Source organism: Colletotrichum karsti (genome assembly GCF_011947395.1).
Source record: "Colletotrichum karsti strain CkLH20 chromosome Unknown Scaffold2, whole genome shotgun sequence".
NCBI lineage: Eukaryota > Fungi > Ascomycota > Sordariomycetes > Glomerellales > Glomerellaceae > Colletotrichum > Colletotrichum karsti.
This window is the reverse complement of record NW_024065902.1, coordinates 1890193-1916584: the sequence shown is the minus strand read 5'-3', so window position 1 is coordinate 1916584 and position 26392 is coordinate 1890193. Positions and strand designations below refer to the sequence as shown.

The following is a 26392-nucleotide window of genomic DNA, read 5'->3' as shown; positions in this document are numbered from 1 at the left end:
ATGCAGAGACGATGTGCGGGGTAGGCGTAAAGGCTATACGGTAGTGCTTGTTCGTGGACGTTGAACTGGGCGCAGCAGCGCATCATCAAATCAATGAATGGTATCTGTCTAGGTGCGGCATTCAAACAGAGCCCTACCCCTTCCCCCCTTTTTGCCTGGCTCGGCTTTTATGTTATGCTGGTATGACGCCAATTCCCCCATTGCTCAAGCCCCAACGCCGTCCCGTGAACGTTTTCTAAGAAAAATGGGATACGTAACGCCACCGCTTTCGCATGTCATGATCCTAGCTCGCCCTTTCACAAAACACCATCCTCCTCGTTCCTCAGCCCTGCATACTCGGTCCCCTGGTTCGCCGTGCTCAGCCGCGCGCACAAGCTGAGCAGGACGACCGTCTCGGTGGCGGCATAGTGGTTCAGCGCGTCGAGGAGGATCTGCAGGTGCCTGCTGAAGTTGCCTTCCCACTTCTTCATGATCTCAAACAGGTTACCGACACGCGCCTCCTGCTGCTCGCCGCCGCCCGCCGACGACGTCGAGTCGTTATGCGACCCCGAGGGCTTCTGCGTGCGGACGGCCTGGAAAGCGCGCCATTGCTCTGCTGTCATGTTGGGCGGCTTCGTGGCGCCGGACAGGTCCGGGTCGGCCTTTTCGAGCTCCCGAGAGAGCCAGTTGGAGTACGTTGCGAATATCGTGCAGGTTTGCATCAGTTTGGAGTGTATCTGGGAACACGTTAGCCTGGCGGTCCAAGGACGGATTATTCAAGACGTGAATCTTACCCTGAGCAGCTTGCTATTAGTGAGCATACACTCCTTCAAGCATGTGTCCAAGAAGTCCACGTGATCCTGCATCAACTCGTCTACCGTTCTCGTGGGCCCCTCTGGGGTACCCGATGTGTCCTGGCCATCCTCCCCGACCTTGAGTCTCGACATGAACTTTGCCCAGTTCGGCTCGATGACCTCGGCCGTGCAGAAGTAGAGAAGCTGCTGCACGAACACCAGCATGCGCGCGCGGAGCGTCCACACCCGACGTTTCCAGATTTCGAGGCTACGCGACGAGCTCTTGTGAGACCATGTCATGCCTGCAGTCTGCGAGTACCATGTGGTTGACAGCTGAGACTCAAGATAGCGTAGGGATAGGAGGTAGCGGAAGAGCGCTTGGTAACGCCATACGGTCTTGCGGCTGATGACCAGCGAGACGGGGAACGGCACAGAGTAATCAAGCTGCAGCGACGTGAAGCCTATCGCGTTTTTGTCGTTCTCAATCGGCTGGTTCGCCAGGGGTTGCAAGGTCTCGCCCTGTTCGATACCGGTGATGTTGACGACTCGCTGCAGGGACTTGGTGAGCGTAATCTCGTTCATTTCCACCTTGACATCCTCTTTGAAGGGATCCAGCGAGACGATGCTGCCCGGTTGGCGCAGGACCAGGTCGAGCAGTGACTGAAGCTTTCCGGTGTTAACAGACTTGACAGGTTTCCGCAGCTCGGAGGCCCCAAGTTCGAGGAAGTAGGAGAAATAGTCGGATGGGTCCAGGAAGAAGTAGTGTTTGAGTGAACGCAGGCGCATCGGCAGGGAGTGCGTGGTGAGGAGCAGCTGCATGAGAGACTCGTTCGCGTGTGCGTAAGCGTTGTTCACGTTCTCGAGGAACCGACTGTCGTCAAAGGAAGTCGGGACGTCCGAGACGACTTTGCTGACGTCAACGCCACCGCATTCCCTGACGACGTTGAGATACTTCCCCGCCAACAGAACCTTGTCCTTGACACCTTCCAACTGTGGCGGAATGTCGTGCTCTCGGATTGTGTATCGCCTTTCCCAGTACTCATCGGTGTAGTCCTGCTCGAGACGTTCTCTCCGAATGCTCTTCTGCTCCTTGATAAGGAACTCTGCGTGAGAATCGTTGATACTGCCGTGGTGAAGCCACTCGTTGAGCATGACCATGTACGGCTTGCTGGCGTCTCGAAGTAGAGAGGTCAGCAGCGCGCGGGCTGCTGGATCTCCCGACATCGACTCCAATCGCTTTGTGAGCAACCCAAGTACAACGCCGCCCTTGGAGATTTTCTTCCCTGAACCGGGTACGAGGTCACCACCTTCACGGAGAGACTCTAGGATATTCTCAAAGTCATCCGCACTATCGCTCTCTTCCTCGTCGTCGTCGTCCAATAATGCGTTCCGTTTGAGCAACTCCTGTCCAAGGGAATACAGATGTGACATCATCTGGTTGGTGGGCAGGGTGTGGATGTTCAAAACGTGGAGAGTAAAAGTCTCGTTGGTCAGGAATTGCGTTTCCAGCTGCGCAATCATGACGAGATAGTCGTGAAGAAATTTCCGTACAGACGCGCACAACGCATGGTTGACGGCGCCAAACTCCTCCCTGCTCTGCACGTCGACAAACACCTCGAGCGCGGAGTAGTAAGTAGCCATCCTCAGCATCGACACCGTGAGATCCTGCAAACTTGGATCCAGGCCGGGTAATATCCTGAAAGTCGGCCCCGAAAGGCGATCCCTCTCCTCGTGCGGGTTGTATGTCTTGGCGAAACGGATGTACTGGCCCTCATAGCCCATGAAGACGAAGAGCAGATCCTCGATCATCACTGCCTCCTGCGCCTCGAGAGGCAGCTCGCTGAGCGGTTTCGGTTGCTGAGGTTGTGGCGCTTGCGACGCCAGCGGCGGTATAGATATTCGAACAGCCAACGGGGCTGACGTATGAGGAAGAAGTGTTGCTTCTGGATTCCACGGCGCTGCCAATACACATCAGTCACTCATCCTATCCAAGCCACTCAGAACCAATAATCTCACCTGACGGGGCTTCAACTTTCGTCTCCTTTGGCTTCGACTCTGCCGCTCGCGACTTTTCACCAGTCGCCTTGCCCTTCTCCGCCCTCCGCTCGCCCCTCTCAGGACTCCGCGTTCGAGAGACGAGGGTCTCAAGCTGCGTCACGTAGGCCCTCTCCGTCCTCCTCTCTTCCACGCGTCGGTCCTCGTGTGTCCTGCTCGTAGGCCGTAGGTTGCCCGAAGCAGACCTCTTATGCGCATTGTTTCCCGGCGACGGTGCCCTCTCCCTCTCTCGTTCGCGTTCGCGTTCCCGTTCCCGCTGTTGCTGTCGCGCATCGCTTCGTTCGCTGCGTTCGCTCCTAAAACTGGCATGCGCGCTGCCGTTGCCGCTTCCTCCTCCATTCGCTGCGTTTATGCGAGAGGCTCTGGTAGCTCGATCGTGGTCCGCAGCAGCGGAGGCTGTGCCGTTTGGACGGCGCGTGCCTGACGACATGTCGCCGACTGCATTTGAGGGATGCGGGACGCCTCTATGTTGATGTTCTCTGGCAGAGATGCTCTCTTTCGGGTCATTCGTTTGCAATTTGTCGTCGGGGACTCAGGCGTTTCTTTTAATTGCTACCCGGAGGCTACCCCTCTATAATGTGGTCGCACTCTCGCTGGGCAGCGGGCGGGTTGGGCTACCTTCACGCGGTAAGGACCATGCCCATTAGTCGGCGGCGCGTCTAATCGGAAAATCCTCGCGTGTTGTTGACCCCCAGCTCCGTAACCCCTGAAATATTCCGGGATCGGGATGGAGGGGAAGTGACGGAGTACGACCAATCAGAAGCTTCAAACGGGAGAGCAGGGGAAAGTCAAGGCAAGCTGCGCTAAGGCAGCCTGGGTGAGGGATGGTCGGGTGCGTAGTTCGTACGAATAGCGCTGTTGCTGCTGGAGCTTGCGGCTGCGTAGGCCGGTGCTTGCCTAACCACCTGCTTCAGCCTTCCACCGTCACCGTTTGGCTACCTTACCTGCACTTCAAGCTCCCCTCCATCCATCCACCACCGCTCCAGTCTGTCCCGCAACCGCAACTTCGACCTCGCCCACGACATACTGAATTGACAACCCGATCAATTCTCTGTCGAAATAAAACTCTCCTTGTATTCTTCTTAGCCGCTTCACTCACAACACCGCCAAGATGTTTATGGCAAGATCTGAATACGGTAAGCCCGCTAGCCTCCTTCCCTGGCCTTACGAGATAGCTCCTCTGACAAACTGCCTGCAGACCGAGGAATCAACACCTTCTCCCCCGAAGGCCGTCTCTTTCAAGTCGAATACTCACTCGAGGCCATCAAGCTCGGCTCCACGGCCATTGGCGTCGCCACCTCGGAGGGCGTCGTCCTCGGCGTCGAGAAGCGCGTCACCTCCACTCTGCTCGAGACCTCGTCCGTCGAGAAGATTGTCGAGATCGACCGCCACATCGGCTGCGCCATGTCCGGCCTCCAGGCTGACGCCCGCTCCATGGTCGAGCACGCCCGCGTCGAATCCCAGTCCCACTCCTTCAACTACAACGAGCCCCTCCGCGTCGAGTCGTGCACCCAGGCCATCTGCGATCTGGCACTCCGCTTCGGCGAGGGTGCCGAGGGTGAAGAGACCATCATGTCTCGCCCCTTCGGTGTTGCTCTTCTGATCGCCGGTTACGATGAGGACGGTCCCCAGCTCTTCCACGCTGAGCCCAGCGGAACATTCTACCGTTACGACGCCAAGGCCATTGGTTCCGGCTCCGAAGGTGCCCAGGCTGAGTTGCAGAACGAGTACCATAAGGTCAGTACACCTTGAACAGGTGAAACGTTGATTGGGCGGCAGCTAACATGATTGCAGTCCCTAACGATCACCGACGCTGAGACGCTGGTGCTCAAGACGCTGAAGCAGGTTATGGAGGAGAAGCTGGACTCGAAAAACGTGCAGCTGGCGAGCGTAACGAAGGAGAAGGGCTTCAGAATATACACGGACGAGGAGATGGCTGCGGTTGTGGAGAGACTCCCTGCCAACTGAGCGTACCGTATTGGACCTGGTGGGGTGATTGAGCTAATAGAAGAACCATGAGGCCGGGAAAAGGACCTTTTATGGAGGGTAAGACGAGACCCAAAGATACTTTTCCAGGCGCCGATCGCGAATTTGGAACCTGACGTCTAGACGATTTTCCCTCGTGTATCAATAGTGTACTCAACGTGAACATGTCTCTACATCGGTCCCAGGAGTGACGTCGAATGAGCCCGTTACATTGTGATCTAAAACTAAACCTCCCGACATAGGTTGAAAGCCCGATCTACGCACGACACAAGACCCATCCGTTGTCTGAGAGCCTATTACCCCTCTTCCTTGATAACAAGCCTCTCTAGCTCCTGCTCGACGCTGAGCAGTCCCAGGGCGTAATGCGCCCGCTCCGTCTTGGCGACCACCAGCATCTTATCGTCGCCATCCAGCAACTCCAGCCTGGCCCCGATCCTTCTCGGGTTCAACCATACCGACGGAGGCACCACAGTGCGAAGGGTTGGATCCCGCGTATACGGCGGGCCTCTGCCCATGGCCGCGGCCTTCTTCCAGCCGGATTCGCAGCCCTCGGCGATCTGTCTGGCTGACTGCCAGCCTGTGAGACGTGCGACGTCGTGCATCCGCCTGACTATCCAGTGACGTTGAGCGTCGTCTCGGTACTGGTATATAACTTAGCAAGAACTCATGGACAGGTCAAGACCAGGGGCGGGAATATCTTACCTGGATTGCTCCTACAAACAAGCAGAAAGCGCTCTCAATCAGAGCTGCCCCCACCAAAGTGCTGATTTCCGTGGCGTTCGAGATGTCATCGGTCAAGCCAGCCGCGATGCGGCCAATCTCGATGGCGAACTTGGCAGTGTGCTGAGCCTGGATACCGGCAGCAATCATGGCAGCAGGAGGCATCTTCGGATGCGCGCGGTAGAGATGGATCAAGCCCATGTAGTAATTCATCCAGATGCCAGCCACGGAGAACGTACGATACTGCAAGGTCGGGCCGAACGGTGAGTCCCTGTGGTCGGAGTACTCGGCCCCCAAGGGCTGGAATTCGGGTCCGAACCGGGACTTGAGCAGCTCAAAGGCGTTGCGGAGGCTCTCCCACTCCCGCATGGCTGCTTCTTCGGCGATATCCGAGTCGAGATCCTCGGGTGAGCCATCGGGCGGGGGTGGGGAGTCGTCTCTTGGAGGGCTGAAACCCATTGGTAGTGTCACCTTTCCGAGATTCGGCAACATGCCGGGGAACATGGGAGGCGAACCGCCGGGTCCTCCGGGCATCATGCCTGGCGGGGGGCCCATTGGCCCGCCTGGCGGACCGCCCATCATGCCCGAGGGCGGCATTCCCACCGGTGGTCCCCCGGTTGGTCCCCCGGGCATTCCTCCCATCATCGCAGGGGGCGGCCCGCCTCCGGGCATCCCACTCGCCATCCCCGGCGGACCCCATCCCTGATTCCCTTTCGGAGGGCCACCCGCGTTTGGCGGTGCCCCCGGTGGACCACCTGGGGGTCCTCCGGGCGGGCCGCCGGGAGGCCCGAAGCCCTTGAATGACTTCCTTTTTCGTGGAAGATCTTTGGATGCGAAGCTGCATAAACGACCCAGCAAAAGCATCAAGTGGTCGTAAGTTCCGTAACTGCAAAGGTTAGTAAGCGAGAGAAGATGCAGACCAAACCACTTACATGGCTTCTAACCGACCCATCGGTGCTCGTGGCGGGCATTGCGTCCAATGCTGATAGTCCATACTGCATCTTGTAAGCCCCAGGTCGATACTCCTTTCAGAGCACGTAACTCACAAAGGCTTCCCTCCACCCAGCATGCTCTGATAAACATCCATCTTACAGTACCACCAGTACAAATCTCGAAGATGTTCGTAGTGTTCAATATCGCGGTCCGTGTAGTAGTTTCCAGAGGCGGGCGTGTCGTCCTCATATGAAACGTGTTGGTTGGTCAACTGGCTCAAGAGATGGTGATCCAGGTCGTCCATGTCGTGGTTCATCATGTGAGTGTTGTCGTGCCCCATGTAAAACGGATCGAACGGTTGGTTTTGGCTTTCTTGGAACAGAGCTCTCCTGGCTCGCTTCAGCGGCAGTATGTTCCTCGTCCATTTCCTGAAGGGGATCTCCTTGATCAATAACCTCGCGCCAAACAGGTGGTTACACCATTTGGTGTGGTCCGAGTTCCAAACTTCAAAGTATCCCAAAAGCAGAGTGGCGGCAAGTGTCGCTGGAGTTATCCTCCTCTTCACGCTTCGTACATTCTTCGCCACTCTTCGGATGGATAGGTGGTAGTGCTTCATTGCCGCCGTAGGTGGTATCTGCTGCAGCTTCGCTATTTGCAGAGCGCCTAGGGCAAGCATTGCTTGCAGGAGTGCCGGATGGTTGAAGGACAAGATGGGAAATGTGTCTGTGTGTGTGTGTCAGTACGAACAGAGTGCACGAGGAGACCAAACTCACAGGTCCAGAGGTTGTTTCCAGCCTTTGGAATGGAATAATTGTTCATCAGTTTGGTGTGGTCGAACGGATGCCTCTCGTACAGGGACATGCTGGGCCCTGTCACGTTGATGAAATGCCAGAACAGCGCCGCCGTCCGTTCGTCGTTGAGGGGCGAGTTGTTGGGTGTCGGAATATACGACGTAAGAATCGTTTCCTCCGCGAACGCTGAGAACGTCCTGACCTTTGTCCCAAAGCCATCCCAGGGACCATCCGAGCGAGCCTGAACCAATTGTCCATACGCGCTCTCCTCGCCCATAAGATCTTCGAATCCGTCTTCAGAATCGGCCATGGAGGCATCGTCGTCGGAGTACGTGTACTCAATATCGGGTTGGTCCATGAACTCTTCCATCCGAATAGGATCACTGGCGTAGGCGTTGGCCTGCTCCATCCGCGTGTGGACCGATGGCTGTCTTTGCCACTGTTCCGGTTGTATGTGAGTGAAAGCACCATTGTCAGTGTTCGGACTGACGAAAGCACTGTGGGAGCCGCCAAATGGCCCTTGAAACTGGTCGGGACTGATAGGCGATGTCATGGAGGGTGTCGGAGGCATTTGCGGTTGCTGTCCAAAGGAGAATTGGTTGAAGTCGAAGGGTGAGGACGAAGGGTGATGTGTCGACGACGAGCCTGGGAAGCCTTGGCCATACTGAAGCATATGTTGGCCCCCATAGTCCATATGTTGTGGTGGTTTGGGGGCAATTGGCGCAAGAGGAGGCGCATTAGAGGACTTGGGCGGAGGGTTGGCGAGCCGATGGAAAGGCGGATTTGATGCCTCGGGGGGATAGACAACAGGACCGTAAACACCATTTAGGTTGAATGAGCCGATAGGATCTTTGAAGATGACTCGTTGGTTGTATCCCTCACAGTGCCTTTTCGACTTGATACAGTTACTGCAAATCGGTCTTCCTTCGTCACACTTGATACGACGTTTTCGACAAGCTTGTTCACGTCAGACGTCGGTCCAGGAAAGAAGATCGTATCTGGTAAAAGGGAAGACTCCAATACATACTTAAACAACCGGTCTTGGTCCGCTTCCTGACGTTCGCCTTCTTGCGATTTTGGCCTTCGTTTCCATCTTCCTCGTTGTTGTCCGAAGGCTTAACCGGAGACTTGTCGTCCTCGGGCGCCCCTTCGGCGGTGTCCATCCTAGTAGATGCTAGTGTGTTGTGAGTGAGGCCCAGTGATTCGAGGTGGCCCTTGATCCATTAGTCTTCCGAGGGCCAGGTGACTGGTGAACGATCCAGCGTCGGTGTTTCTGCGCCTATGCCTCGTTTCTGTCCTGGGGTCCGAACGAGGTTCGGCGTTCGGAGTTGGAGACGATAAAGAACGGGGCCGGAGGCTGTGATTTCTGGGCAGACGTCTAGTCGAAAAGGCGGCGGCGCGTCCTCAACGGGCAGAACGTTAAGTATGGCAGCAGCACAACGAGACAAGGTGGATATTTCCCGCTCTTGTGCGCGGCAACGGGCTTCGAGGGTGGGAAGGCGGAGGAGACGAGTCGGTGACCCAGGAGTGAGATGCTTTTTATTAAGCAGCCATTGACGGTGGAAGGAAGTGAAACAAGCCGGTGCGACTTTGCCTACGCCGAATGGGTTGTCATGGACGGGTCGGACAAGATGCATGGACTCGTGGGGTAGGACGGGGGTGTAAGGATGTCTGCAGCATTTGGAGATGTGTCTCTCAGACACGAGGACCGGAGAGAGGCTTTTCCTACTCTGGATAATAAGGTAGAGAAGGAGGGGGGAAAGGGTAGAGTAAGTTCGAGGTAGGGCAAGACGAGGCAAGGTAACTGCAGGGTATTATTATCAACCAAGCCCGAGGAGGCGGCGTGGAGACGCAGGTGCACAAACATTGAGCAGAGTGAAAGCCGCCAAGCGGCGAGGAGACTAAGAGGAGGCCGGGCCGGAGGGGCCGGGGGGTGGACAAGAAGACGGAGGTTGGAAACATGGGAGAACTGCACGAGCCAGGCGAATGAATGTACGAGATCCAGACGGCTCAGGTAGGGATCATTAATCGTGCATGATTGGGATGCAGACGAAGTCATTCTCGATGCCACTGGTAGGTACTGAGATGAGAGACAGCTAGGAAGTGCAGGACAGATGCAGCCATCTCTCAGAGACTCGGGTTCGAGGGAGAGGAGCACGGGAGTAAGAGAGACTCACCTCCGGCATAGATTAACAGAACCAACCATCTATTCCTGGTCGAGCACATACATGTACGGCCGTGTTGGAGGTGCGGCAAGACGCCAGACAAGAGGGAGAAAACATGAGGTAGGTAGGTACCTGACCTTATTTTGGGACGAATTCAGGTGGCTTGCGGAGGAAGCACAAGGAAACATACCAGGTACGCGTTTATCTGTACTGTTACTGCGTAATAACGCAGCGCTAGAACTGCTCAGCCAGCTTCCCAGTTTGATCGAAGCCTTCATCCCAACGCCGCATGTACTCGCGTCGCGCAGATGTGAGACGCGGTACCTGAAGGCTCGTCCGAGGTTCTAGCTTCGTCCCGTCGTTGTAGGCGTAGACATCCGACCTCAAATAACTGAACCATGTTTTCGCGCTGTGGCGCTACTGGACTGCCAGGATTAAGCCGTTTAGGGCATTCGTGCTGCCATTGAGTGAGGGGCGGACCGGAGGAGCCTTCTTTCAGGGATCTGTCATGTCCCGGGTGACAGGGCTCAGTGGCATGGCATTCAGCACTAACAAGAGCCAACTGAGTCGTCGTCGTCTTGTTCTTACATCTCGGACACTGCTTAGCTCCACGGGTTTAGTCCTTTTGCTCAGCTAGCCTTTGCTGAGTATGCAGACGTGGTCTGAGGAGTCGAGTCCCTGGAAAGAAAGTTTGAGTGTTGTCCATGCCCTCATAGCCTCGTCGCATTCGTTGCGGTGAGCATCTCACTGCCGCACGCCCAAGTTGGTACGGCACTGGATGCAAATTGATTCAACGCCGAGATTGGAGGTCGGGATATGCAGCCCGCCAAGCTGCAAGACCCAACGGCAGCACTCAACAGACTTTCACCTCGCATACCCGAGAATCTGGCCAAGGCTTGACGACGTTCAAGGTCACCGTCGATGTGAACGCTTTGCGAAGTTGGCCACATACACCAACCCGCGTCGCAGGCAACGTGGATGATGATGGGGCAATAAGGATGCCGACTAGTGTAATTGACTTTCATCCGAGGTCTTAAGAGGTCTGGACTCCCGCCTGACAGGGTCCAGCCCGCTGCCCCTCGTTTGCCCTACAATGTCTGGTAAGCAATGACCAAGATCTGCCGGCGAAAAGACTCGAGATTGCGAGGGCATCCGGAGACGGGCACCGCGACTGCCCGCCGCCCTCGAGGATCTGTCGAAGCCCTGGTGATGAGTTGAATCTTCAGCAGCGCAGGGGTGCTCGACATCGATGCGGTATCCAGATCGTCCGTTGGTGACCATCAACCCCAAAAGCGATATGCGCCGGTGGCGTTCAGAGGTGGGATACCATCCAGCCACTAGCTTGAGGCAACTTTCCATGTGCCGAGCGAGCGGGATGCTAATCGAGAACAACCCGACACGGACTTGGCCTCGCACTTCTTTTCGCGCCGGTGTAGCCAGTGTGAATGTCGAACAGCACCTCACACCTCGGTGGCCATGTCTTTTCAACTTGGGCACAGAAAAGAAGGCATTCCGAGTCCCGTAGGCCGACTGACTGACTGACTGAGATAATTGTAGCTGTGTCGCTGAAATCTGACCATGCCCAAGCCCAAGCCCCGAAGCCCTCCCTTGCGACAATAAACGTCCAATCGTAGTGGTTCCGACCTCTTGGACGGTGTCACCGATGACTGGCCACAGCGCCGTCGGCTGGCATACGGTGCGACACAAACGTCGCGCATTGTCGAACAGTAAGAAGCGTACCGATCGCCGCGGACCACCTCCGCCCGCACTCACCTACCATCTGGTGCTTGTAGGTTCTCCCCATTATTGATCGCCTCGTACCTCATCGTCCTCCTCGAAGTGCAGGGACGCCTTGGCAATCTTTCCCGGATGTTTACTGTATCTGATCTTCGCGGAAGTCCATGATGACGGCCACCGCAGGCCAAGTATGCAGGTAGCCTTGCTGCAGCTACATAGTCCAGCCAAAGTATACATTCCCCTTTGGGAAGGAGAAGTAACGAGTTCGACCTCGGACTGCAGTCCTTGAGCCTGGGTTGTTCGAAATGAGTGAGTTGCGAATGACCGTTTTTGGGCTCCTGGCAGATGCGCGGCCCAGTTTGCTAAACATAGATGCTTCTCAGCTGTTGGGAACAAACCAGATCGAGCTGCGCCTCGTGGCATTTGCTGGTCGCCTGATTGTCTCTCGACGTGTTTTTTGAACCAAAGAAACTCTTTCATCATATTATACCCGTGGGCTTTGGCTCCCGAGAATCGACGGCCGTGGAAAAGCGTTCTCGGTTTCCGAATGCTGCCAGCCGTGTTGGCTTGCTGTCAGTTCCAGAGCTTCGTCTCCAATATGAGATATAGTGATTCCACGAGGCCGGTCAATGCACCCTTCCCGCATTTTCGGGGTACAATTCGGGGCTTCTGGGAATTGAACCGACTGTTCGCCGAACAAACCACCGGTGATCCCGTTTTCTGGGAAAGAAGCCTGTCGAGATTTCTGATCTAACCTGAGAGGCGATTTATTTAGGCAATGAACAGGGCTCCGTTCGCATACCATACCGTTGTGTGTGCTGTGTCCATATTGGTTGTATCGTTCGTCGAATTGCAAAATACAGCCGTTCAAGACATGAAGCTAGCTGCGTGTCAATCAACGGTCCTAACCTTAAGGACCCGCCGCGACCCAAATGACGGAAGACGCGGGAATCCTTAACTCCTCAAGCGTCCGCGCCCGGCCTTCCGCCATAGGTTTAGGGCAGCTGGAAACTCAAAGTCTTCCCGTTTCCAGGTGGCTTATCAGAAACCATTAATATTCCCTGGTCTGCCTTCATCGTACGGTTGTTCGGCTCGAGGCATCCGCGAGATAGCAAGCCCGGACGTGTCGGAGGCAGTTTGCGGCTCCCCGATGGAGCTGACTGGCTTTCTGGGTCTCTCACGCACCCGTCCGAACGCTTTCGTCTTTCCAAAGATTATGAGTAAAGGTTCTCGAAGTCGCCAACGTTCGCACAGTGTGCCAATTGGGCGTCGGTTGGCGTCTTTGTTCAGAAGGAAATTCTATCAGCTGGTGACGTGGTCGAAAGCTGAAGTCTCAGGTTGAGTCGTGACCTCAAGACTCGAGCAATCGAGGAGGAAGAAGCAGATCAAGTCCATTCATTGAATAGCAGTCACATCGAAACTTTGCGATGATGTATATAGTGAGCCGGGCTTTTGCTGGCCTAGCTTCCCAATAGTGTGATCCTGCAGGCGGAAGGGAGCGGGCGGGCGGATGTCGACTGTGGAGTTGTATGGCAGAATCAGGAACTGCACCTGGCCTTGTCTGACCCGAGTATGACGATGCGAACCTCGCTTGTACGAAGCAGGTCATCAGGAGGTGGCCGGGTGCCGGGTGCCAGCTTTTGGCTTGCTAAAAGTTTCGGTGTTGTTATGTCCGCGGTATCGCTGCAGCGTCGTCGACGCCCATAAGTAACATAATGGGAATAGTTGCCCTGAGAGCTTTATTCCTCAGTCACTTCACTGTGAATCTCTGAGGAGAGGAAACCATTATTACCGAGGATACCGATTCCTGTGTGTCTTTGGGCATACTGAGGAAGTACCATGGTCCAAATAACGGGTACAGAAAAGGAAGTCTTTTGGTTAGGCGGCTGATAACGACATTTTGGCGCAGATGCTGGCACAGATAGAGAAATTGTATGGAGTGGATGAAACGAGAGTCTAATAGTTGGCGGTTGAACCAGAAGGCACAGCAAAAAGCAGATGGAGTGCACGGCCCACCCGCTTTACTTCCCTTATCCTGGCGTCGATCACCATGCAGGGTTGCGATAACCGACCTCTGGGGTAGGGAAAAAAAAAATTCAACTGGATAAGGCCTGGATGAGACTGAGCGTGTGAACAACAACCAAACACACTCACCATCGGTTTCGTTTTGCCCATCGCATCTCAAGTTATCTTAGCAACTTTGATTCGGACTCACCCGTGAGATAAACCGAGAATGTTCGCTGTTCCAGGGTGGTCCGTCTCGGCAGACGCCCTCAAGTCGGAAACTTTGGGCGGCCAAAAGGATGGCGCGGCGAAAAGCCAGACACGCAAGCGCAAGAGAAACAACAACAAGGACGAGAAGGTCACGGATTCAAACGTTGCTGGCCTATATGAGAATGTGATCGAGGGCAAGAAGACCGGCGGCGGCAGCAAAAGCCGTAAGAGCGAGGGTGGCGAGGAGACCCCCAAGAAGAAGGAGCGCAGAGAGTCGAAGGCTGCCGAGGATGCCGAGGAAGCTCCCTCCAAGCCCAGTAAGAAGCAGAAGAAGGAGAAGCACTCTCAACCCCCCCAGGAGGATGAGAAGGCGAACACCCCCAAGGTCGACAAGAAACAGAAGAATGAGAAGCCTGCTGGGATCCCTCAAGATGAGGAGAGCACACCCAGGGTCGACAAGAAGGACAAGAAGGACAAGAAGCAGAAGAAGGACAACTCCAAGCACGAAAGGCAGGAAGAAGCTGAAAAACAACCCTCAGAGACGCCCAACAAGGAGGACAAGAAGAAGAAGAGCAAGGAAGCAGCAGCAGCCATCGCCGCCTCCGTCCCGCCTGTGCCTCCTGCTCCGGCGAAACTCACGCCGCTGCAGGCCAAGATGAGACAGAAGCTCATCTCAGCGCGATTCCGCCACCTCAATGAGACGCTGTACACGCGCCCTTCGGCTGATGCCTACCAGCTCTTTGAGGATTCTCCCGAGATGTTCTCCGAATACCACGAGGGTTTCCGCCGGCAGGTTGAGGTGTGGCCCGAGAACCCCGTCGACGGCTACATCCGCGACATCAAGCTGCGTGCGAAACAGCGCTTCCCGCCTCGCGGAATGCCCCCTAAGAACCCCAACGGACCCCAGCCGCTGCCCCGGACCGACGGCACTTGTGTCATCGCCGACCTGGGCTGCGGCGATGCCCGCCTCGCCTCGACGTTGTCTCCGGAGGCCCAGAAGCTCCGCCTTCAGATTCATAGCTACGACCTCCACTCCCCAGCGAAGCACGTCACCAAGGCCGATATTGCCAACTTGCCCCTCGCCGACGGCTCCGTTGACATTGCCATCTTCTGCCTGGCGCTGATGGGCACCAACTGGATCGACTTCATCGAGGAGGCATACCGCATCCTTCACTGGAAGGGCGAGCTCTGGGTTGCCGAGATCAAGTCCCGTTTCGGACCCGTAGGTCGCAAGAACGCTGTCGTGGAGCACAGCGTCGGCAACCGCAAAAAGGCAGCTGCTGCAAAGAAGGGTAAAGGTGCGGAAGAGGAGACGGAGGCGGACCGCACGGCGCTGGCCGTCGAGGTTGACGGTCACGAGGATCGCCGCGGCGAGACAGATGTTTCTGCTTTCATCGAGGCTCTGAGGAAGCGTGGCTTCGTGCTGAGGGGTGAGGGTGAGGGCAACAAGGGTGCCGTGGATCTGTCCAACAAGATGTTTGTCAAAATGCACTTCATCAAGGGCGCGGTTCCTACTAAGGGCAAAGGACTTGCTGCTGCCAAGGCTGCTGGCTTCGTCGAGAAAGAGAAGAAGCAGAAGAGATTTGTGTGGGAGACCGAGGAAGACAAGGTCGATGAGACGGTCATCTTGAAGCCTTGTGTCTACAAGATTCGGTAGTCGATCTACGCCAGGGCTTTGTATCTTGAGCAACAAAGGTCATGTTTATGTAGACTGATTTCGGAGTCAGATATTATCAAGTTGGAGAAGTACGTAATAAAGGTTTCCTCGGAGGCTATCGCTCGAGCTCCTACTCTCCGAAGTTCAAAAACCGTGCTAAGTGTCTCTAAATTCGTCGTGTCAGCGCAAAGCTGACTGCGACACAACGCCTCTAGTGACCAACCCAACGATGTCGATTACCCGCAGTACCAGCCGTGGCTCTCCCATGTAAAACGCTCTCGGCTCGGCCTGTTTTCGTTTCCTGCCAATCGTCTACGCCCCGAACAACAAACCGGCAGCCAGCTCAACGTTGCCGCCCGTGGCTTGTAACGCATTGATGGCAGCCTCTCGCGGGAAACCCAGAGCCATGAGCTGAGAGATTTGCTCCTCGGAAAAGCCCGCGCCACTTGCTTGGGGCGGCGCCGTCGTCGGCACCGATCCGCCTTGTTGAGCCGGAGCTTGTTGTGCGGCACCCGTACTTGCCGCACCCGGACCACTGACAACACCAGACCGCTGGCCGATAGTGGTGCCAGCAGGTCCAGGTAGTCTTGGCTCTTCTTCCAATGCTTCCTCGCTCTCCTTCGGAATCTCGGCTTCGCCCAGGAAGGGCACCTCCTCACCCTGAATGATGAGTTTGTCCTTGGCGAGGTCAATGCTAGCTTGGTATCGCTTAAGCATGTCAAGACCGAGAAGAAGTTCCACCTGCTTTCCTTCCATGACGGTGAAGCTGCAAGGCAAGAACATTGTGCCGACCTTGATCTGAGCAGAGTGCACACGGCCAATGATGTTTGCCGTGCCAACTCCGCGAGCAACTCCAGCAAAACGCTTGTCGACAAGTCGCATGATACCGCACGCCTCGGCACATGCTGGAGACATAATAGTGGCCTGAGCTCCAGAATCGACCAATGCCTTCACTCTGTGGCCGTTGACCTCTACGTCCACATACAGCATGTGAACTCTTCCAAAAACTGTGTGAAGTTAGCTTCTGTCTCTTCCTTTTCTTTCTGCGCTTCCGTTTATACCTTCGGGGTTGTGCTCCATTGCGTTCTGCAGATTCTCCATGACTCGCTCCTGGCGAATCATCTCTTCGATTTTAGCTTGCGCCTCGATGTCGAATGGGTCGTCGTTGAGCCGTGCGATCTCCCTCTGTCTCTCTTCACGCTCACGCTGCTCCCGATCGTAGCTATCGTTGAAGAGCTGGGCGAACCGTTGGGGATCTTCGAGTGCAGCAGCCAACTGGGGTTGCTGACGAGTGGCCTCGGCCCGCAGATTCGGGTCGCCCAAGATTTGGAGACGGATGAGCTCAGGATCTTGACCGCCGGGGCGTCGACGCTGTTGTTGGCCTCTCCTGCCCTGATCGGGGACACCGGTGCTTCCCCGCATATCCCTTACGTGCAAGGCCAACATATCGCCATCGGTAATTTGCATCTGTTCCATCGTCTGACTGTCATCTTGAATCAGACGGCCGTTGTGGTATAGGTGTTGAGATGTGGGTTGGATTTGGGTCTCGGCTTGGATGGCTTCGCGGAGGGTGGAAACGGGCATGTCGGGGAAGATCTCCAAGGTCAGAAGATCTTGGTCCTCGATCTCGGGATTCGTTATGCTTAGTGTGATACGCCTGGGAAACAAGACGTCAGCGAGGAGGAGAACGGGCTTAGAATCGTCGGGTAGCTTACATGTTGGGCGGTTGTGCCTGCTGCGAGGGATCTCTGGCGTGTTTGAAGGTGTGTAGAGTAGTGTGTAGGCTTTGTGAGAAGTAGAAGGTAACGCGATACTTCTTGCAGAGTTGGAGGGCAACGTAAGGCTTGCTATCGTCACGAGCCAGTCGAGTTTCACGGTTGCGAATGCGAAGTGTACGGTACAGGTTCAGTCCGGAGCTGCGGTGGGTGGAGGAGGGGTGTTTTGGAGGGGTACGCACCCCTTCTCCGTTTTGCCTCGCTGATTTCCAGGCAACACGGCGGTGACGCCACAAGGGAAAGTAAGGAACCCGACGGGTCAGAAGGTAGGTAGGTACCAGGTAAGACGGGAAGGCAAGCTGGCGGAAAAGACGGGAGCCTTGCACGATGGTAAGAGTGAAGGTAAGGTAGGGATCTCGACGTAAGGGGCCAAAAGATAGGTTGCTTGAGAGAAGGTAAGGCACGCGGGATCTAGGTAGGTATTTGAGTCCATGTTTCTACCTGATCGCTCTAGGTACCTTTCCCTGCCCGCTTGGGTACCTCGAGGGTCTGAGGCGAGGTGGACATGTGGTGGCCAATGTTGAGACCCCTACTGCGTAGGTAGGTAGACTAGGTAAGCGGCAGCTTAACCGGCACTCCACCCCATCTCCGATGTTGTTTCTGTTGCCATGCCTGCTGTTTTCCTGTAAGCATTCCCTTCGAGATTGATGTTGAGAGTCGTCAGGATCAACTATGAGGATTGTCCAATTTGAAGTATCTCCTAAGATATTGAGGTTAAGGTACACATGTGCCTTGGATCAATAGGTACCTTAGGCCCTGCCGTTCCTCCGTTTGCGGTGACAAAGCTACCAGGTTCCTAGGTGCCTACCTACCTAGGTAGGTAAGGTACTAACCAAAAGGGAGCACTGGCCATGGGGAAGCTGATGGAAGCTTGCCTGAGTTCCATTTTCATTTTGTCAGCTTCTACTGGAATCACTCTCTAACTCCTAACTCTCCATACCGTCTTTTTCCTTCGCAGAGACAGAAGCAAAATAGTTTAACGATAACGGCAATCGACTGGCTGGTTCAGAGTATTTCTTCTCAGATGTCTCCTCCCAACACAATTGCCCCACGAGCTAATCGTCACATAAGCCCCTTGAAAGTATCATTGGCGTACCGCCGAGTGCTAAGTCGCGCACCCGATACCTATCTCAACCTGCGGCATCTGCGTGAGCCAAGGAGGCAACTGGGAAGAAACAATCCTTGCAGCAGCCGGGTGAGGTGAAGTAAGGAATTCACTCCATCCATTTTAGACGAGGTACCCGACACTTCTTACACCACAATCGATGGATACCTATGTCTACAATGGAGCTTGCCTCGAATTGTGCAAGTCGACAGGTCCTTTACAGCCTGCCGCCAATCGAACACCGCCGGCGACATCTCCTGCCACCCGCTTCTGCGGCTTTCTGTGCAATGATGACGAAGATCCCGAACGAGAAGTACCTCCAGCCCCCGAAATCCCGGCTGGAGTCGAGAAACCCCGTCAATCCCACCGAGCCGCCTTCAATCACGGCAATTTCTTGCCAATGAAGCATGCATTCAGAGCCAATCGATTTTGACGACAGCATGCGGGATTCAGAATCGTATACACATACAGGGTACTCAGACCGACCGCCCCAGCTCGGAGGATCGCAACGCCAACCCACGCTATCGTGACTCAACTTGCAGACCAAATACCTCCGCTGTGGCGGCCTAAGAAAGAGGGGCGACGCCTTGCCCAGTTTCTTATTCCACTTCTACGGAATAAGAAGACCTCCCTTCGACCGTCTTCTCTGCCGACCCCGTCCTATCCGACCAGACACGCACCCATGCTGTGCTCGAGCAGAGACACCAACCGAACTCGAGCACTACGATTTTGGATGCCGGAAGATCAGATATCACAGCAGCCGGGGAAAACAGCCTGCTGATGAACTGCAGTGCTGCGGTGCAGAGTAAAACGCACCAGCTAACATATTGGGGTTGTCATTGTCTCACTGAGGACACCTCCAACCCCCACACCGGATTGATTCGACATTGGCTGCTCCGGTGGACGCCGGAATTGCGCAGGCATGCTCGGATGCCATTTGAGGTTGGACAGGATCCGGGCTCCGGTTCAGGCTTGTCCGGTCAAGTCTGGCACCGGATACCGTCCTCTCTTCGGTACTACTGGCTAGCCGACGACATGTCATTCAACCTTATTCGTACCTCGCTCCAACCAACACACCTCGCCTCGAAATTCAAAAGTGCCTCACCAACCGTAAGCCTATTCAAGCCTGTTGCATCTGCAGAAGTACGGCGGGGCCAATGCAACTCTGGATCGCGGGACTGGGGCAGTTAGCAACAGTCGATGCTGCACATCCGTCCGTTTCAGTCAACTCGTGCAGCTGTCATCCGCGAACCTGAAGACGCCTACCGCCGAAGTCAGCCACTGGCCTTCTACCTTGAATAGCCGGTTTCCAAGGGAAATGAACAGTCCTCTGTTCCGGTCTACCTCCAATGAAGGTTTGAGGGTGCATCTTGCGACCTCTACCGATGCGAAATCAAAGTCCATGAGAGGCCTGGCCATACATACAGTGAGAGAAGCAAGTTGCTCCAGCTGCACGACCAGCACAGTAAGAGCAAGCATGTTGGCCAAGAGATGACAGCAAACTTACAAACCAATTAACCCATGCGCAGCGCAGCACCATCAGATTTTGTTTGCTTACCAACCTTGCACGGTGATATTTCCTTTTCTCAGACTGCCAGAGGCGGCCTCTGCCGTTGTTGCTCCTTCTGAAATATGAGACTGCAGCTTCAAGTAAAGGCCTCTCTCTTCCCAGTCCTCTGCGTCGTTGGACCCTGAAAGAAGCAAGCCCCTTATCTAACAATTCACCACCATGCCCCAATAGTTGGTAACTGGAGATTCTAAGTTGGCGCTTTTTGACGTTTCCCCAATGGTCTGTCGGCTTTTAATTAAAGCTCACACTCCTGAGGTAACGCCACGGGAGCAGGCGTTTTGTGGGGTAGAGGCACCGCCCTTAATCCTGGCCTACAACACGGAGAGGATCTCACTCGCCCTCTACAGTATCGGCCGTGTGTGCTGAACTGGGAGGGTGCAGCAAATATCCATTATTACCCGCAATGCTTGACGAGGAGGGCCGTTGCCGTTCAACACCAGAGGCCACCATACTGGATATGTAACCAACAGCGTCATCTGTAAACGTCACAACGAGGAGTCAAAACCAGGAGTGGGAAATAAGATGGAGCCTGGCAACACTCGCTTTGAACAGGCCACAACTGTGCCACTGCGGGTAGCTCGGTCACGCGACAAACACCTCATACTAACACCCAATGGAGGTGCTGCTCTACAATGGCAGGTCACCAGCTCCGAATCCTTTTTTCTCCTGGGCCAGTGAAATTCAATCAGTCTTCTTCCAACTGCACGTTTCGATTGTGTCTCCTGGGCTTTGTTTGACACAGCTCATCTTGCACCATTCTCGACTCACCCCTCACAAATCCGTTGCTGTTGCTGTTGCTGCCATCTTTGCTGTCTAGCTACGTCCTAGGCGGCTTTGTGCATTGTGCCCCTTCAGCTCTAGGTGGTACTCCTGCCTGTCAATACCTTACCTAGGTATCTGACCCCGAAACTCTACTGTTCTATCTGCTCAGTTTATCGGGGCCCCGGCCGGTCACTGCTTGAGACGGCCCAGTTTCCTATCCCCCCCTCCCGACGTCAGCCCCGAGTCAACGGCCGGTGGTCTCTCGCCTGCGCTCCGGACCTGTACCCGCCTAAATCGGCCATCACCCGGCCTGAGGACGGCGCCCTCCTTTCTGGGAAGGCAGGCCACCAGCCTTGGCTGTTATTGCCTCGCGTCGCATACATAACTCCGAAGTTTGCAAACCAAACAGGGGAACTTCATCCGCACAACCGCCTGTTTGATTGCGTTGGGCCTCTGCCTGTACTACCAACAACTTCCGTATTTCCAACTCTCCATCCACTCTCCATATTCCACATCTCTACATCCCGTTTACTCCTTTCTCAAGCGATCAGCCCATCACCGTACATCGTCCTCTTCCAACCAACATGCCTGAGAGAGACCCTCCCGTCGAGAAGCCTGACGAGGCACCTGACTGTGCCATCGACGACTCCGACGATGTCGACGATAAGTACGTCGAACTCCAGCGCGTCGCCAACGACCACAAACAAAAGCGCCCTAACTCCGCGTCTCTTCGTGTTCAGGACGTGGTTCCATTCCACTTCAGTCCTCTCGTCCAGCCTCTGACGAGCTCGAGCGTCGAATCATGTGTCGTGCTTGAGGACGCTGCTTTTACCAATCCTGACCATCGTGCTACCAGAGAGAAGGTGAGTTTGCTTCTTACCCTTGCCATTCTTCCTATTTTCTCATTTGGTCGAGACGTGTCCCGTTCCTGGCCTTCGTGACTTCGTCTGAGAATGCCAAGCAAGTATTTTGCTTCCTCTTCCTAGTCCTTGGAGACACGGAATCTTGTGTCGGTACTGAGAGATTTTCAAGATATACGCTGACACAAGCTCAGTTTGAGTATCGTCTCTCGACTTGCTCCGACATATGCTCGGGCATCTTCTGTAGCATCGTGCCCGGTGAAGCCAAGGACTTCGCGCTTGAGACCCTCTCAGTCGCCAATCCCGTCGAGACTGGTCGCGCCAATGGCGCAGTTCTCGCCCTCTGCGCTCACATCGTCTCGACCCTCGGTAACGGCCCCGTCGTCACCGACGCCGACATGAGCTACCCCCTCAACTGGCGCGATCAAGAGTCGTCCAAGTCATCGGGCCTCGGTCACCAATTCATGGGTCGCACCGTCTGCTTGCACTCCTTCGCCGTTGCGCCCAAGCTTCAGGGCTGTGGCCTCGGCATCCTGATGATGAAGTCTTATCTCCAGCAGATCAACAACTCAGGCGTCGCTGATCGTGTGGCTCTGATTTGCCAGGACGTAAGTCGAGCGCAATCGCCATGTCCCGCTGTATTTCGTTTATGCTAATACATCGCAGTACTTGGTTTCCTACTATAAGCGATTCGGATTTCGACACGTTGGCGCGAGCAAGGCATCGTTCGCTGGAGGCGGGTGGAACGACATGGTAGGCAGCCTTCGTTTTCCCGTAACCAACAGAACCATTAACAGCTCCTAGGTGTTTGAACTCAGTGGTCCTTCTCCTAAGAACGGCGGTTCCCCCAAGTCAGTCGCTGACGAGACCCGCGCTCACGCGGAGATGTAGTTCATCTACTGAGTCTAGCAGGACGAGTGTTCGTTCTGCTGCATCGGAAACTTCGCAAGGAACCACGTTGCATCCTCAGTATATGATTAGAAGGTGTACACATACCTCGGTCGTCTGATTAGACGGCTGGTTTGCATTACTGGCTTTCTGTTCTTCTTAGCCCGCTGCGTTACGATATTTGGAGGGGGAATGCTCCGATAGATAGCATGCAGCTACGACCACGAGACTATGACATAGACTGCCTTGCCTCTGGAAGAGAGCAAGAGAATTGACCTAACATCACCATCATTTGATGTAACTCGTCTACGGCGAAAACGTAAGCCTGTTTTTCGCTTCCAAATCACTTTTTGTCATCCTACGCGCCTGCCGCGGTCGGCCCTACTGAGCGTGCCCATCCCTGTGAGTGCCGCTGAAGCCTCTCAGCCGCAGCTGACCATGACCAAGACTCTCGATTCCGTTCCCCGACCCCGAAGCTCTCGCAACCTAGTCGGTGGCCTTGTACTTGGCACGGTACTCCTCCGTACGCTTGATGTCCTCGGCGGAGGCGAAGCTCTTGGCACCCTCGATAATGTCGTCGAGGGTGAGGATGGCAAAGATGGGGATGCCGTACTCCTTCTTGATCTCGCCCATGGCGCTGGGACCGGGCTTGCTGTCGTCACCGTCGGCGGCAGGAAGCTTCTCCATGCGGTCGAGCGCGACAACGATACCGACAACCTCGCCGCCCTCCTTGCGGATCTTGGCAATGGCCTCACGCTTGGCGGTGCCAGCAGTAATGACGTCGTCAACGATCAGGACCTTCTTGCCCTTGAGAGGCGCACCAACGATGTTGCCGCCCTCGCCGTGATCCTTGGCCTCCTTGCGGTCGAAGGAGTAGCAAGTCTGCGCGTAGTGCTCAGGGTCGAGCTCGGCGAGCTTGTCGGTAGTGGAGGTCGCGAGGGGAATGCCCTTGTAGGCCGGGCCGAAGACGATGTCGAACTCGAGACCGGTGGTCTTGCGGGCGTCGATGACGGTGTGGGCGTAGGCGACGGAGATGGCCCGGAGGAGGTCGGCGCGGTAGAAGTCGCCGGCGTTGAAGAAGTAGGGTGAGATGCGCTTAGACTTGAGCTCGAAGGAGCCGAACTTCAGGACGCCGCCAGAGATGGCGGCCTTGAGGAAGTCCTGCTTGTAAGGGGGGAGCTGGGAGGCCATTGTGACGTTTCGGTGTCGTTGGTTGGAGGACTCGAATAGAGGGATTAGGCGGTTTGATCAACCAGTTTGGCTTGTCGTGGGCTGGAGGATGTAAATCTTAACATTGAGGATTCTCGGGGTGCCCCTCCATCGAAGAACTGCCCCGCGGAATGTGCCCCACCATCTTCTGGAAATTTTTGCGATTAAGTATCCAGGATAAGGTAAGGCGCGGGTACCGCTGCGGACCTGCAGGGACTTCAACTAAGCGTGTGGGAAGAAGACAAGTATCGAGTTGTCAAGTTGGGACATTTTTAACGGGATTTCACCAAACAGCAATGAGTATAGGATTTAAGCACACTTCTCTAGAAATATACCGGTCTTCAAATTGAGTCCAAGTCAAGGTCAAGCGCCTAAGGGGGAAAAAAGTCGCCAAGAGTGACATGCGATTGCCACTCTGGAGCGTCTGTGGGTCCAAAGTCTGATAAGATAAGCGAGCCTCCTCACGGCGAAAAAAAATTCGAGTCGTTCCAACACCGCCCCGTCCCAGCGGCCTCATCCAGTTCACCGACGGGTATCTTTGACCGATCGCAACTCTGAGGACTGCTTCATTTTCCACGCAGACCCCAGCCGCCCAACATGAAGACTCAGTATGTCTCTCCCCACGACATTCACGGTCTTCCTCAGAGCGAAATGGTGTGCTAACTATCGTTCACCCGCAGGTGGAAGGATCTCCCCCCGGTCCCCAACTCGCAAGAGTTCCTGGACATTGTCCTCTCGAGGACTCAGCGCCGTTTGCCGACACAAATTCGTTCCGGTTTCAAGATCTCCAGAATTCGTGGCTTCTACACCCGTAAAGTCAAGTTCACCCAGGAGACCATCACCGAGAAGCTTGGCCAGATCATCGAGTCGTTCCCTCGCCTGAACGACATCCACCCCTTCCACAAGGATTTGATCAACACTCTTTACGATGCCGACCACTTCAAGATCGCCCTCGGTCAGCTCTCGACTGCGAAGCACCTGATCGAGACCATCTCCAGAGACTGTACGTGGGAAACCTTGATTGCTCGTTGTTGGGGAGGACATGAATACTGATGCGCGTTTGCAGATGTCCGTCTTTTGAAGTACGGCCAGTCGCTCTTCCAGTGCAAGCAGCTGAAGCGCGCCGCGCTTGGTCGCATGGCGACCCTGATCAAGCGCCTCAAAGACCCTCTGGTTTACCTTGACCAGGTCAGACAGCGTGAGTGGCACGAACGTCGAATCGACAAATCGAGGCAGTACTAACATGGCGCAGATCTTGGCCGTCTTCCCTCGATCGACCCCAACACCAGAACCCTGCTTATCACTGGTTTCCCTAATGTCGGAAAGTCTTCTTTCCTGAAGTCCGTCTCCAGAGCCGACGTCGATGTGTATGTTTCGCCCAAATGCCACAACACGGTCATTACTGACAAGCGACGTGCAGCCAGCCGTATGCCTTCACCACCAAGTCGCTGTTCTGTGGTCACTTTGACTACAAGTACCTTCGTTTCCAGTGCATTGATACCCCCGGTATTCTCGACCACCCTCTCGAGGAGATGTAAGCGATGCCCTGATGGATGCGCAAGAGGAGGCGGACAATTAACGTTTGCAGGAACACCATCGAGATGCAGTCCGTCACCGCCATCGCCCACTTGCGATCCGCCATCCTTTACTTCATGGATCTCAGCGAGCAGTGCGGCTACTCCATCCAGGCCCAGATCAATCTGTTCCAGAGCATCAAGCCCCTTTTCCAGAACAAGATCGTCTTCATCGTTGTCAACAAGATCGATGTCGTCAAGCCCGAGGACCTCGACGCTGAGACCCAGGAGAAGCTTCAAGCCCTCCTCAAGTCCGGTGAGGTCGAGATGCTTCAGCTCTCCTGCAACACCCAGGAGGGCGTCCAGTCGGTCAAGAACGCCGTCTGCGAGCGCCTCATCGCCGAGCGCGTCTCTCAGAAGCTCAACGCCGGCACCAACGCCAGCGGCACCATTGGCGGCCGTCTCGCCGACGTCATGGCCCGTATTCACGTCGCCCAGCCCATGAACGGCCAGACCCGCGAGACCTTCATCCCCGACGCCGTCAAGGGGCTCAAGAAGTACGACAAGGAGGACCCTGAGCGTCGCAGGCTCGCCAAGGACGTCGAGGTCGAGAACGGCGGTGCCGGCGTCTTCAGCGTCGACATGCGCGCCGACTGGCTCCTCAAGAACCCCGAGTGGAAGTACGACAAGATCCCCGAGGTCTTCGACGGCAAGAACGTCTACGACTTCATCGACCCCGATATCGATGCCAAGCTGCAGGCACTCGAGGAAGAGGAGGAGCGCCTCGAGAAGGAGGGCTACTACGAGTCGGACGAGGACCTCGACGACGAAGAGGAGGCCGACATCCTCTCCAAGGCCGAGATGATCCGCGAGAAGCAGACCCTCATCCGCAACGAGGCCAAGATGAAGAAGCGCCTCAAGAACCAGGCCATCATCCCCCGCAAGTCGATGCGCATCCCCCTGTCCCAGATGGACGACGCCCTCGACCAGCTCGGTGTCGACACCACCGACATCGTCAACCGTGCCCGCTCCCAGTCCCGCCCCCGCGGCCGCTCCATGGGAACATCCCGCGCCGGCACCGAAGACGCCGACGCCATGGACATGGACGTCGACAGCACCCCCAGAGAGCGTCTCCGCTCGATGAGCAGGCCGAGAAGCAGAAGCCAGGCCGCCCGCGACAGACTCAACGACGGTGTCGAGGACGACGGCGCTCGCTCCAAGGCCGAGCGCATGGCCAAGCTGAACCAGAAGAAGATGAACAGGAATGCCAGACAGGGTGAGGCCGATCGTCACACGACCGTTTCTCTCCAGAGGCACTTGGTAAGCATTCTCCGCGAACTCCTGACACGCGCCGTCGCAGCAGTCAAGCTAACCCACTTTGTTTTCCAGGTCGCCGGAAAGCGTGGTATGGGCAAGACCCAGAGACGTTAAAAATAAAGAAATAGCACACGAGACGGAAACGGTAATGTGGGTGGATGGCGGCCATCGTTTTGCGGGCTCCTTGAAGGGAAGAATAAAAGTAAATATGCCACTTGTTTCGCTTTTTATCTTTTGGCCTTGGGGGCGTTCGGTTCATTGTTTCTATTTTCGACATATAAGGGGATCCCGAAGAAGCGCTGGGGAGGGGGAAAGGAGGGTGGCCTTTTTTTTGACGGATGAACATTCAAGAAAAAAGGTT

The 26392-nt window shown here is 55.5% G+C and overlaps 8 protein-coding genes across 8 annotated transcripts; 4 read left to right on the top strand and 4 right to left on the bottom strand.

Moving 5' to 3' along the window:
• Nucleotides 1-296: 296 nt before the first annotated feature.
• Nucleotides 297-3258, bottom strand: CkaCkLH20_01079 (Spc97/Spc98 family protein; the record flags this gene model as incomplete). The annotated part of the gene is made up of 3 exons (XM_038883799.1): nt 297-716; nt 774-2731; nt 2790-3258. 3 exons carry the CDS (start codon nt 3256-3258, stop codon nt 297-299), a joined length of 2847 nt encoding a protein of 948 aa, XP_038751394.1.
• Nucleotides 3259-3939: 681 nt separating this feature from the next.
• CkaCkLH20_01078 (proteasome component PUP2) lies at nt 3940-4796 on the top strand (the record flags this gene model as incomplete). Its single annotated transcript, XM_038883798.1, has 3 exons — nt 3940-3964; nt 4027-4565; nt 4623-4796. 3 exons carry the CDS (start codon nt 3940-3942, stop codon nt 4794-4796), a joined length of 738 nt encoding a protein of 245 aa, XP_038751393.1.
• Nucleotides 4797-5110: 314 nt separating this feature from the next.
• Nucleotides 5111-8421, bottom strand: CkaCkLH20_01077 (uncharacterized protein; the record flags this gene model as incomplete). The annotated part of the gene is made up of 6 exons (XM_038883797.1): nt 5111-5455; nt 5517-6420; nt 6467-6529; nt 6581-7190; nt 7241-8215; nt 8286-8421. The coding sequence occupies 6 exons, from the start codon at nt 8419-8421 to the stop codon at nt 5111-5113; spliced, it is 3033 nt and encodes a 1010-aa protein (XP_038751392.1).
• Nucleotides 8422-13393: 4972 nt separating this feature from the next.
• CkaCkLH20_01076 (rRNA processing protein) lies at nt 13394-15031 on the top strand (the record flags this gene model as incomplete). The annotated part of the gene is made up of 1 exon (XM_038883796.1): nt 13394-15031. The coding sequence occupies one exon, from the start codon at nt 13394-13396 to the stop codon at nt 15029-15031; it is 1638 nt and encodes a 545-aa protein (XP_038751391.1).
• Nucleotides 15032-15343: 312 nt separating this feature from the next.
• CkaCkLH20_01075 (DNA damage-inducible protein 1) lies at nt 15344-16940 on the bottom strand (the record flags this gene model as incomplete). The annotated part of the gene is made up of 3 exons (XM_038883795.1): nt 15344-16038; nt 16093-16688; nt 16747-16940. The coding sequence occupies 3 exons, from the start codon at nt 16938-16940 to the stop codon at nt 15344-15346; spliced, it is 1485 nt and encodes a 494-aa protein (XP_038751390.1).
• Nucleotides 16941-20827: 3887 nt separating this feature from the next.
• On the top strand, nt 20828-21994 carry CkaCkLH20_01074 (acetyltransferase; the record flags this gene model as incomplete). The annotated part of the gene is made up of 4 exons (XM_038883794.1): nt 20828-21106; nt 21298-21711; nt 21770-21856; nt 21908-21994. The coding sequence occupies 4 exons, from the start codon at nt 20828-20830 to the stop codon at nt 21992-21994; spliced, it is 867 nt and encodes a 288-aa protein (XP_038751389.1).
• A 483-nt stretch (nt 21995-22477) lies between these two features.
• On the bottom strand, nt 22478-23182 carry CkaCkLH20_01073 (orotate phosphoribosyltransferase; the record flags this gene model as incomplete). The annotated part of the gene is made up of 1 exon (XM_038883793.1): nt 22478-23182. The coding sequence occupies one exon, from the start codon at nt 23180-23182 to the stop codon at nt 22478-22480; it is 705 nt and encodes a 234-aa protein (XP_038751388.1).
• A 579-nt stretch (nt 23183-23761) lies between these two features.
• Nucleotides 23762-26145, top strand: CkaCkLH20_01072 (nucleolar GTP-binding protein 1; the record flags this gene model as incomplete). The annotated part of the gene is made up of 7 exons (XM_038883792.1): nt 23762-23808; nt 23881-24203; nt 24267-24398; nt 24453-24567; nt 24621-24734; nt 24789-26034; nt 26104-26145. The coding sequence occupies 7 exons, from the start codon at nt 23762-23764 to the stop codon at nt 26143-26145; spliced, it is 2019 nt and encodes a 672-aa protein (XP_038751387.1).
• Between the last annotated feature and the right edge of the window lie 247 nt (nt 26146-26392).